Below are 13375 nucleotides of genomic sequence, written 5' to 3' on the forward strand. Positions count from 1 at the left end.
GAATGTGGAAGAAACAATAATTCAGGAAAGTGACTAAAGGTTAGGAAGACCAAATCCCACTATGATTCTCCCTCATGTCGATTAACCGAGTAATTGGTATATATGCAGAATTTTTTTAACTAATATCCATGATAATATGCACCCAAAAAAATAGAGAGAATATAGTGAATTGTTTTGATTTAAATTTAATGTTATTAAGGTATTTTCTTATAGTTTCTGGGTTAATTAATCGCCAAAAAAAAAAAAAACTTGATGAAAATTGTCATGGGTGTTGAATTTAGAAATTATTCTATTTTCACTAAACAAAAATTTACTTGTACGAGCCTAAAATTTTTAAATTGTGATAGCCTAGAAACATCGCAATTATGAATCGAAAATATTAGATGATAATTAGGTAGTGTTTGGAGAGTTTCTAGGGAGCACTGCTCAGTTTTTTTTTTTTTTACAAAATTTTGAAATTTTGTTAAGAAAAAACTGACAAGTGCTTTCTAAAAGCTGAAATTTTGAAATTTAAAAGCTAGGTGTTGATCACATATCAATTACACGATATATAGTTTCCAAAACAATATTATTGTCTAAACGGGATCCTAGAGTGTGCCAATCAAGAAATTAACAACTTAACTCGTCTATTTTATATGGCGACTTGAACCAAGTTGGCGAAACATAGTCATTGTTTAAAGTAACAATTGATCAAGACCATATACGACTGCACTTTAATTATCTTTGTAACTTCATGCGTGATAAACTAATTTATATATCATTATTTTTCCCATGAGCTAAATTACATTATACTTGGCATATTGACTTCTTGAATAATGATATCTCAATCATTATTTCTCAATGAATTCGGAATAAAGAAATTACAAAAATACTTGTTAATTACGAATTTTATAATTATTTTAAGTTTCGAGCATGTTCTTGAGTTGAATTGGGTAAATTCCCTACAAAACAAGCTGGCACGGTATAGTTTGGTTCGGGGCAGGTTACATCGATCCGCCCCCATTGCTCCTACAAGTAACTAAATTACACGGGGTTTATAGAAATTATGTAGAAATGAGAAGAGATTTTATGTTATATCGACATAAATATTTATTTATCCTTTTTCAAATGTTCGAACGAACATCGTGTTTACAACAAAATAAAAATAGAAATACTGACAAGATCCATACATTTTTTTCAACATGAAATTCTTGCAAACATTTGGAAAAAAATATGTAAAAAGAGAGTATTTCTTACTTATTACAAGTTACAAATTTACAATATATATAGATATAGAATATCCCAAAAATGAGTACTACACACGGACAACACAAAATGACGAAATAATGGAATTTCTGCTTTCTAGTGGGAAATTAGGTTTATAGGGCCTACGTAACAGGATACCTGTTCTTTGTAGGACCATACAAATTTTCTGAATTTACGATTAATTAAAGTGCATGCCAAATTATGATATTGATTTGAAAAATAATACATGTATAATGAATGTTACACACGATCACATGTTAACTTTAAAATTATAAACTACTCTAATGAAGAAATCCTTCAACACACTTTAATTTGAGATATTTTTTAAATTTTAAAATAACATATAATCATATATACACCACTCATTGTGTATATAGCATAACTCTGATAATTTTTGTTCAAAAATAAGTTTTTTATATTCTAAAAAAAACAAAAATAAAATAAGTTTTTGAAACTTTAAGAATTGTGTGAAAGTACGAGTGCTTTAGACATAATTTATAATTTTCTTTAGTTGTTTGTTTATTTATTTATTATTTTTCGAGTTTATCCAGTTATATGGCATTAGGCGTGAGTTTGCTAGTGGACCCCAAATATGGATATATATTCCTTCAAAATTCAAATGCACAACGGAGAGCACATAAAATATACGAAATAATAAGACTAGTTGATGAAAACGGCGAAGAAAGCAACTCACCACCAATCAGATTCTACATCCCAATTGGCCCATCTTTTTTTTAGACAAATCCAACTGCAAAAGGAACTATCATCCATCCTAATAATACATTAATATATATATATATATATATATATATATATATATATTGGGAAATTTATTAAAAATACTATATACATATGAGTTACCTTTTCGATTATGCAACCACATAAACCTGATCTATTAAATTGGTAGAGTCGATAAGCATGAGTAAGGTCATCTCCAGAAATTTGGAGATCCTTATACTAATTGTTAAGAAAAAATTTCATATAATTTTTTTATTAGATAAAAATATTACATTCATGCTAATAATTAAATGAAACATAATTATCATCCATATCTAATTTAATAAATCAATATTCAACATTTTATTAAATCATAAGAAATTACATTTATAAATTAAATCCAATAACAAAATATTCATATTCTTTGCGCTTTTTTGTTGCACAAAATTATCAAATAAATTAAATATTCGTAAGCAAGTTTGGAAAAATAAAAGAAATGAGAAGAAATAAAAGTACAAAATTGACCACTATTTCAAATTTTTAACAAAATAAATTAAAAATTCATCCAAGAATTTTTAAAAAAATGTGAGGCCCCACTTAAGGAAATGCCCTGGGCTACCCACCTAGGATGCCTCCCCCTAGAACCGGGCTTAAGCACAAGTTCAATTATCTTTATTAATATTTTTTCAGTTGCATATGTCACACATGATATGTCTAGTACTGTTATTTACTTGGTAGGCGTTGATTATAAACAATTGATCAAAGTAGAGGGTTTTACTCAATCAAGTGCATACTTGAAAAATAGCGATTATGGATTATTATAGAAAATTAAATAAATAAAGAAGAAGAAGAAGAAGAAAAAAGATGTGAATGGATTGATACGTAAAAAATGTGACTATAGGATTCTTCTAATTTCAATACCCCGTTTAATATGAGATCGATGAAAAATTTGTTATATTTTCTAACGATTTGTATTCATCACGATAAAACATCAAAGACGACGACGATTCATTGTTTGCGATTTTGCTCAAAGGGCCTAAATGAATTCGAGATATGGTATAATTAATTATCCTTCTTAATTTAATAAATTTCACACATATAATCGGAGGAAATTATTCATTGTGATCATATGAATTTTAGTTGATTACAACCTCGTCCACAATAAATAAATCAAACCATTGAACCAACTCAATTATTAATCTTGAATTTTCATATCTTTCTTACATATTATCAATTGCTCAGTTGTTAATTAGTTGTTGTAACCACTGTATATACCTCAAAAAAAATTTCAGAGTACGTATCACGACAACAAGACATTACATGGCAAATTGTTGTACCGAGTTTATATTATCTTCCAATGAGATGATAAAATGTGTCTCTTAATTCCTAGCTTTGCCATGAATGGGGATATTTTATATTTAATATTTGTGTCCGAAGTTTAGACTTGTTGAGAAGTTTTCGAATTTGACCTAATGTTCTCTTTTTATTACAAAAGAGGGGGTGTGGAAGAATTTATGTCACTGTATCATATAGAAGATGGCTACGAAATAATTACCTTCTAGCAAATTAAATTTAATATACTTACATTTTCGTCTCGAGGGCGTGACAATTATAGGGTTCATACCGGCAATGACATACAAACCTATTCCAAACAAAACACGTACACACACAAAATATACAGAGAAAAAACTGCAATTTTTATGTTGTATGCTTTTTTTATTTATAATTTTGGTACTAATTTTATCAAATTCAGTTTTTAGAGGGTTTGGCTAAACTTATTAAAAGAAGCTTATATGCTTCTAGAGCTTAAAAGCTGTTTTACGAGCTTATAAGCTGTTAGAACTTATTTTAAAAATAAGCTGTTAAAGTGTTTGGATAAAATTATTTTAAATAACTTAAAGATGTTAATGTGTTTGGTAGTATAAGATCTTTTCATCGTCGAAATTACCAAAAAAGGTATAATTATATGAAAATAATATTTCGAGTTATACATATATGAAAATAGTTTTAGAATAAACATATATTAAAAAATAAAATTGTTATAATATTTTATTTTAGAAAAATTTATGTGATTTGAAATTTTTTTTAAAAATAATATTTAATATTTAATGGGTGGAGGATATGATGGAGATTTATTAAAATATTTAAAAATATTTTAGAGAGATAGAATGTTAAAATAAGATCTTTTTTAAAAAAAGTACATACCCTCTTATTTTTTAAAAAAACAGCTTATAAACTGTCAAATAGCTTATTTTGACAGCTTATAAGTTGTTTCTAAAAAAAATTACCAAACAGATCCGGAGAGCTTTTAAGCTCTAAAACAGCTTAAAAGATATTTTTAAGAGCTTAAAACCTCTCCCAAACACCCTATTAATCAATTATATGGTTTTTTTGTTTTGTTTTTTATATATAATTTCAGTATTTTTTGATGTGGTGTTGAAATGATCAAATATCACTCAAAACTTTCAATGAAAAATGATTGAAATTGACAAATATAAAAAAAATACAAAACTAAAATTAAAATTTGATTATATATATAATTGCAATTTTGGTCATCTACTTTTACAAATAATTAAAAGTATATGACCAAACTTGCAATTTCTAAAAAAACAAACACTTATATATATATATATATATTCTGTATCTAAAATACTGACATTCATAATTTCTCGTCCATGTTAATCATCCTTGATAAGGCTCGGTTTCTAACTTCAGATGTCACAATTGTACAACTGAGATTCATTTGTCTCGTAATCAATAATATTATATTAACATACTTTGCGTGTGAGAATGAAACAAAACCATCAATATTATAGCGACTAAGGCTATTTTTTTGCATGACAACTGTACTTGAAGATTATATTAGATTTGTGGTTATTATAAACTAATGGCATGCAATTATCAATACTATGATGAAAATAATATATATATATATATATATATATATATATATATTTGAACTCATAATATATATTTTCTAAAAAATAAAAAAAATCTAGCAAGTTGCATGCAAGATGGCGTGCCACGTGGACAGATGATGTAACTGTATAAAGAAAATTTGCTTTGAAAAAGTCATAGCCACCATCGATGAATTTTAATAGCCTTGTTAATTTAAGTTAGCAATACAGATAACCATCACACCAACACTTAATTTAAATAATTAATGCAATTAAATATTGTTTAGTATGGGGAGAAAAAACCCACCAATTTCATACTACTACTACACAATATATATTTCGCCGGTGATTTTTAACTTATATAGCCTCAATAATTTTTTGTAAGCCAATCAATGATTGCCTATATAGTGCTACGTTGAACACTTAATTTTTACGTGTTTAATTAAATCATAAATTTGGGTCAAACTAAACATCCACACAGTTAAGAGAAATCAATCATATAACTTGAATTATATATGAATGACTCGTAGCTAGCTAGGTAAAGGATTTATATTTGCAAAAAAAAAAAAAAAACAAATACAATATAATTTGAGTGATAATGGAATAAATTAATTTTGACTCAATTGTTTTTAAAAAATAATATGGAATATATAAGGACTCAAATTATGATTCGAATTTAAAACTAAAGGATAATTTTTAACCCAATTAGTAAATCTTGTCACAATCTTTTCTCTCCTTTTGTGTTGGTTTTAGTGAAAGTTGGCGGATTGGTTTTCTTCACAATAATGATTGATTGTTGTTCAAACTCATTTTTCAATCGATAATTGTCTTAATTTCCTTTTAATATAGGACATTTAATTCAATCCATTAGTGACAGTGATTAAAGCTGATATTGGCACGCTAAGTTGTTCAATGGTTTTCTGATATATTTGCCAAAAATTTGGATATTCGAAAAGATTACTGAAATTATATCATTTGGAAATTAAATCGAGTTAATTAGCTCATTTGGGCACTTCTATAATCAGCTCAAAATTTAATAGTGCTGGTGTAATTTAAAAAAGAACCTAAAAAGTTAGAGAAACAAATAGTGATATGTAGGTGTGCATAATTCCTTTTATTTCGTCTTTCAAAAGCAACCTTTCTTGTTGGGCATGTCACCCTTTGGTTTCCACGCCCTTTTTTTTTATCTTATGTGCGAAAACCTCTTTTCATTTTTTTTCCTTTTTTTTTTTTTGAAAAAAGGTTGTAACCCACAATACATCAATTAAATCATTAAACTTCCCATGAAGCATGTCTTAAAGATTACATATAAATTTTCATTTGCTTCCAAGAATTCTCAATACGAGTCCATTGAAAAGGATGGATTTTTGTTTAAAATAAAAAAAACAAAAACAAAAACAAAAGTTGAATTATGCAAAATGGGGTCAAAGACATTGAATGTATCGAGTGATGGAGTTTGAATTTGTAACAAAAAATTAATGACATCTACAATTTCAATTGATTTTCTTTTGTATATATTTTTTTCCATAGTGAAAATGTTTCCGTAAATGACCACGCTCATTTCTTCGATTCATATGAGAAATAAAGGAGAATCTAGAAATTAAAATAAATTAAATAAATATCCAAATATACGATGAAATCAATGGAACAAGTCTTTTAATTTATATTTCCCCATATCAAATAATTTCCATAAACACCCCGTAATTCCCATAAATACCCTTGATTGTAACTCCGATTTTTCTAATGTCCACTGATTAAACAAATGATCATTAGACCCAGCTCATATATCCTCTTACCAATTATTTTTTAACACAATAACACACGCAATTCTTTCATGACACACACACACACATATATATACAAGAAACTTGAGAAAGCAAAACAGTTGTAATAACACTACAAGACATGGATAAGTTCCCCTATTCTATGTCTTTCTTCCTTGTTCTAATTCAAGTATCATACATAACATTCGCTGCTGCAGGCTTCAACGTATCCACCATCCCGTTCAACAGAGGCTTCACTAATTTATTCGGCGATTCGAATATCGTCCGCTCCGCCGATGATCGGTCCGTTCAACTCCACCTCAACCAATTCACAGGCTCCGGTTTTAAATCCTCCGACCTCTACAACCATGGCTTCTTCAGCGCAAAAATAAAGCTCCCGTCGGATTATACCGCCGGAATCGTTGTCGCGTTCTATGTACGTATAAATATATATATATATATATAAATTTTTCAGCTGCCCAATTAATGATATTCACCAAAAATAAAAAAACAAAAACAACTAAAATCCGGTACGTCGGGAACGAGTTGGAAAAATATTGTTGGGCAGCTGAAATGTTATATATATATAACGTGTAACAATTTACATGGCTTTACGTACATATATACTAAATAGTATATAATTGATCATTATATATATGTATGCAGACGACAAATGGAGATATATTTCGAAAGACGCACGACGAATTGGACTTCGAGTTCTTGGGGAATATAAAAGGAAAAGCGTGGAGGTTTCAGACAAATATGTATGGAAACGGGAGCACAGATAGAGGGAGAGAAGAGAGATACTACCTTTGGTTCGATCCTTCCAAAGAATTCCATCGTTACAGCATACTATGGACCACTAACAAAATCATGTACGTAATTTTTTTATTTTTATTTTTTTAATTCTTATTTTTTAACCAAAAATTTCAAAACATATACATCTCCCTCTTGCAACGGACACTTTTAATTCACTTGTATAATTGTCAATTGCTTCCTCGCATAGAATTTGACCCATTCAAGGTTAATTTATACACTCGGCGTAATTAATAATTTCTGTCAATTAATTGTGTTCGTCATCTACTAACCGATACTAGGAAATAAAGTAATTACTATTAGATATATAGTTTAAAAAAGTATATTTGAATCAGAATACAACGATATAAGGAAACTGTCGCACAATCGATAGTACTTGAGTATAGACTCGAGATTTGCTTATTTCGATCCAAAAAATTACAAATAAACTACCAAATTTATATATCGAACACTAACAAACTCATGTACGTAAGTTTTTTTTTAATTTATTAAATTCTTATTTTTACCAAAAAAATCAAACATATACATCTCCTGCTTGCAACGGCCTCTTTTCACATGTATAATTGTCAATTGCTTCCTTGCATAGAATTAATTGACCCATTCAAGATTAATTTATACACTCAGCATAGTTAATAATTAATTTGTGTCAACGAATTGCATGTGGTCGTCATCTAATAACCGATAATAGAAATAAAGTATTTACTATTAGATATATAATTTAAAAAGTATATTTATGTGTCGAGATAAGGCAGGAGATGGTGGTTAATTAATTCAAAAAAAAATTATTTGAAATGAATCGAAAATAATGGATGCTCACATGCAAAAAGGGATAATATATATATGGGCATATCATTAATCAGCCTAAAAGGTGTTTTTTAGGTTTGATGTCAAAGGAAAACGTATGTGGTTCCATGTTTTAGCGTAATTAGGTGGTTATCATAAGCTCCCATCACCACTCATATTATATATAATTCACATTTTATTTCAATAGTTTTATTAGATTAACTTTCATATAATTTTATAATAAAGAAAAGAATATGTTGAGAATACATATAGATATAAAACTCATTTCATTCTTATTGTAGCTATTATGATTAATATTTGGAAAAGAAAATATTGTATATACTCTTATCATTACTGATATATAGGATCATTCATGGCAAATCACAATATCAGAAAAAGGAAGATATACACTCAATTATGATAGATTTTTTTTAACCGAGAAAGATAATTAATAATTAATATAGAAATACAATAATTTATGATGAATTTTCCACCTACGATCCGATCTTCTTGGCTTTTTCCCAAAAGTTTTATAAAGATGAAATAATCCAGCTATAGTGTTATAATTAGAGTCAAAAGTTGTTCTCTACATCAACCACACGCAAAATCATATGATGTTTTTGGGTCGGATATTAAAGTAGCTTGTAATCATAGTTGGTCACTATACCCCTTCAATTAATTCATTTCAATTTTTTTATAAAGTAAATATGTGAAACAGATCAATCCGATTAAATAAATATCCAATTCTTATTCTTGCAGATTTTATATAGACGATGTCCCTATCCGGGATATGGTACGTAACGAGGCCATGGGGGGCGATTTCCCGTCGAAGCCTATGGGATTATACGCGACCATTTGGGATGGCTCCGACTGGGCTACTTCCGGCGGCAAGTACAGGGCTAATTACAAGTACGCGCCGTTTGTGGCGGAATTTAACGACCTCGTTCTCCAGGGATGCGTGTCGGATCCGCTAGAAGAGGTGATCGACGCGGGCTGTGCTGAAAAAGATAGACAACTTGCAAATGCTGATTTTGCTAATATAACCCCTAAACAGAGGTTGTCCATGAAAAGATTTAGGAGCAAGTATGTGTATTATTCCTATTGTTACGATATCGTGAGGTATCCGGTGGCTCCGCCGGAATGTGACGTTGATCCGGCGGAGAGGAGACGGTACAAGGACAATGGACGGTTGAAGTTCGACAAGTTTCATAGGAGGAGTTACAAGAGAAGAGGTGAGATTTTGAGAGCTAAACGTTATGATCAAAACGAAGACGACGAAGATTGAATTGAAATTCATATCATACAACAAATTAAGTTCATGTATAGCGGTATATACACATGATTTTTTATGTTTATTTCTGTCTTTTTTGATTTTTTTTGTATTTAAAATTTGTTTGGGATATAAATTTACACGTGGGAGCATTAGATTGGAGAGAATATTCTTTTAGTTGTTTTTTTAGCTTGTAAAATAAAAGTATATTGTTCAAGGGACGTGGAATAAAGTTGTGTGCTATTTATGGAAGTTTTACAATATGGTCTCTAATATAAGAGTGTTTGCTCTTGCATTTGGGGGCGTGTCACCTATGCAAAGTACAAAATTTTAATATGAAAAATGCTGAATTAGTGTTTGCAAATTTTAAATATAAGTGATTATGAGATTTTTCTTCACAAATTTATTAAGAAAAAAAATTCATAATCACTTATTTTTAGAGGTTGCAAACATTATCTTAATCTAATTTCTAAATTATTCAAAGACGTGAATCCTGACTCAAACTTTACTGAAAAATGAAAAAAAAATCAAGTGGTAATGCTACTAAGGTAGTGTTTGCAACCTCTAAAAATAAGTGATTATGAAGATTCTTTTCACAAAATTATGAAAATAATATCCATAATTACTTATTTTTAGAGATTGCAAACACTACCTAAGAATTGAAAATAACAATGGCCACCACTTTCCTTTTGTCCCAATAAGCTGGAAACATTTATTGGGCTTTCACGCATTTGGTTGTGGGCTGAAATTTAATCTTTTTCTAGGACTAACAGGGAGATCCTTATTTTGAAAAGCACATAAGCTCTTTTTCCAAATTTCACAATAAAAATAATAATTAGATGTTTGAGGCAAGGCAGATAATTCCCGGCAGGTTAAATATTATTGGGCTGAAGCCCAGTCTAACACACACACAAACGCTGTGTAATTTCAGAAAACAGTTCTGAGACCCAATCTAACAACTGGGACTGAGTTTTATACACAAACATTGTGGGCTTAATTATATATGTATTGGGCTGATTTAAATAAATGTTTTTTTGGCCCATACAACTTTCTTTTTGGGTTTTTGAAATATGCCCAAAATTTATCCAATTATAAAGTGACGCATTTTGGAGAGTTACTACTGTTAGGGATGTAAATGAGTCGAACGGTTTGCGAGCTGTTCAAGTCTCGACTCGTTAAAAGCTCGTTCGAACTCGTTTAATGAGGTTCATTAAGGCAAACGAACCAAGTTCGAGCTTTACAATATTCGGCTCGTTAGCTCATGAATATGATCGTTAACAGGCTCGTTAACAAGCTCGTAAGTCATCTCTTAGACAGAAATAATAATAATATTGATATTTAATTTATAAATTTACATTTTACTTATGAAAAATATTGAAAAATCTATAAAAATAAATTTATTAGAATAAAATTACAAATTTTAATAATAATATTATATTTTTTTTCAAATATATAATTTTATTTTTAATTAATTTAATAAATATTTAAATTTATAATTTAAATATATTAAGCCCGTTTAGGCTCGATAAAAAATCGAAAAAACTCGCGAGCGATAAATATATTCGTTAAATAAGATCGGGATCGACTCGGTTATAAATAAACCGAGCTTGACTCACTCGGCTCGGCTCGGCTCCTCGGCTCCTCGACTCGAATCCTCGACTCGACTCCACTCGTTTACGTCCCCAGTTCCTGTCCTGTCCTCAGGTTCCCTTTGCGAGGCAGCCGAAGTTAAAGAGACACCATCACGGAAAAATTGGGAGCTTGTGATGGAAATTTACCCAAATTCGAAGAGAAACGGGAGAGAAATCAAGAATGGGGAGGGAAATTGAGATCAATATATTCGGTTTCGATAAAGATCCGTGTTTTGTGCTTCCAATGTCACTATCAATCAAAGAAAAATAAATATCCGAATCACACGCTTGCTTCTTCCGCCACCCATTTCAAGATTTCTAGTTTTGTAAGATTTTCCATTGTGTTCTCCGACTGGTAGCCTTCCCGAACCCATGGGACAGATTCTTGCTAAATTCCAAGGTAAATTTTCTTTAATCGCGCTTAATTGTTGGATGTCCCTCTTGAAATTACAAGGAAACTGGTAAAATTTGCGGGTTTCCATAATCGTTAAAGCTTTTTGACTTTTGTTGATATAAGTAGCGAAATTCTTAATGGGATTTTACTTTTCCGATCTAAGAGCTGTCGGATCCAAATTTCGATGCTTTCAGTCTTGCCTATTTAATTTTCAAAATTTCAAACCAAAATAAAGCAAATGGCCATTTTCTAATCCTTGGATAGTTGAATTCAAGCAGACTACAATGTTGATTTATCTATCCAAATGACAGAATCTTGTTAAACACAAGTCCCTTCAAGATTTGGGAACAAGATGTGAACTTGTCTTGTGAAACATCACCGAGCGGCAATCGTAGTTGTTCTAACAAAATCGATTGAATATTATGCTTATGCAGGAGAGGATTGGAAAGAAAGGCAGATACGAGCAATATCCAACAAAGTTTTTGATCGTGTGAACCGAGATTCCGATAGGGCTAGTCTGAGTTTTGAGGAGCTTTATATAGCTGTGTTACTCGTATATAAGTGAGAAGCTTCATCTGCTTGATGTCCTATCCATATCCATTTTACACAATAGCTCTGTTAATTTCTCCATTTTCCAAGTCTTTTACATTGTGGGGTGGTTCTGAAATTGTTAGATTCCATCTTTGCAGTGACATTAACAAGCGTTTGCCTGGTCCGCATTTCGATCCCCCCACAAAGGAACAAGTGAAGAATCTGATACTGGTAAGTTATAGACTTTCCATTTTCACATACATTGATGCTCTTCCATTCGTGTTTCGAAACGCTACCATGACTCCGTTGTTCCATCCATAACAAAACTGTTTCAAGTTCGCGTTAGACTTATATTGGAAATTATATTTTTTGTAACTTGTAGGAGTCTGATATGAATCTTGATGGTGAACTGGACCGTACAGAGTTCGTGAACTTCATCCAGCATATAACAAGAGATACATTTGTGACAGTGAGCCGGGGACTGATCATTGCTTTGGTTGCAGCTCCTACTTTGGCTTTGTTAACTAAAAGGACAACAGAGAACGTCCCCGGCGTGGGAAAGGTGGTGCAGAAAATACCCACTTCTGTCTACGCATCACTCGTGACGCTTGTGGTTGTTGCATTACAACAAAGTTCAGAGAATGTGTGAGGGGTTCACCTCCTAGCAAACTTGTTATTGCATCATGAATACTCATAAACTAGTACAGAATCTCAAAAGGATATATGCTTGAATTTAGCTATTTGGTTATAGTAGTCCTATTTTGTGGTCTAGGAGTCTGTAATAACTTCTGAAGTACTTTCCTCAGAACACTCTTTACCAGAAACAGAGAGTATTTGAACTAAGCTCACCAGTGTGCTTTGTAAAGTGAAATAATACGTTTGAAGCCGGTCTAGTCCTTGGGCTGAATTTCTATACATATATTGTGGGCCTGGTTGTTTTTTTATGAATAATATTTAGCCCAGATTGATCCAGCATGAGTTCAGCCCAAATTTGATCCAATCATTAATTCATGATGTGGATGGTTTGTAGAGATAGTGGTGGGCCGTGACCCCAGCCATTGGAGGGGAGAGCGACTGATATACTCATTAAAGAAAATAATTGCTAATAAAATTATTAAAAATCTAAGCACAACATTCCTGAGTGGCAAGGACAAAATACTCTGAAATAATAGTAAATAGTTTTTTTAATTATTAAAAAACAAATTTCACAAATATCTCCCTATAAAATCACACAAAATGCATGATCTTTGGACAGAAAAATAGACTCACATCCAAAATATAACGAAATTTACATAAATATCCTAAATAAATTAAAAATTAGACAAAGT

At 30.7% G+C, this 13375-nt stretch overlaps 2 protein-coding genes across 2 annotated transcripts; both read left to right on the top strand.

Moving 5' to 3' along the window:
• Window positions 1-6692: 6692 nt before the first annotated feature.
• On the top strand, window positions 6693-9743 carry LOC140880396 (probable xyloglucan endotransglucosylase/hydrolase protein 30). Its single transcript, XM_073284792.1, has 3 exons — window positions 6693-7058; window positions 7289-7497; window positions 8981-9743. The coding sequence occupies exons 1-3, from the start codon at window positions 6765-6767 to the stop codon at window positions 9504-9506; spliced, it is 1029 nt and encodes a 342-aa protein (XP_073140893.1). The 5' UTR covers window positions 6693-6764; the 3' UTR covers window positions 9507-9743.
• A 1472-nt stretch (window positions 9744-11215) lies between these two features.
• On the top strand, window positions 11216-12940 carry LOC140884262 (uncharacterized). Its single transcript, XM_073290964.1, has 4 exons — window positions 11216-11522; window positions 11951-12077; window positions 12206-12278; window positions 12430-12940. Exons 1-4 carry the CDS (start codon window positions 11495-11497, stop codon window positions 12694-12696), a joined length of 495 nt encoding a protein of 164 aa, XP_073147065.1. The 5' UTR covers window positions 11216-11494; the 3' UTR covers window positions 12697-12940.
• Window positions 12941-13375: the final 435 nt, after the last annotated feature.

Source organism: Henckelia pumila, chromosome 2 (genome assembly GCF_033568475.1).
Source record: "Henckelia pumila isolate YLH828 chromosome 2, ASM3356847v2, whole genome shotgun sequence".
Classification (NCBI taxonomy): domain Eukaryota; kingdom Viridiplantae; phylum Streptophyta; class Magnoliopsida; order Lamiales; family Gesneriaceae; genus Henckelia; species Henckelia pumila.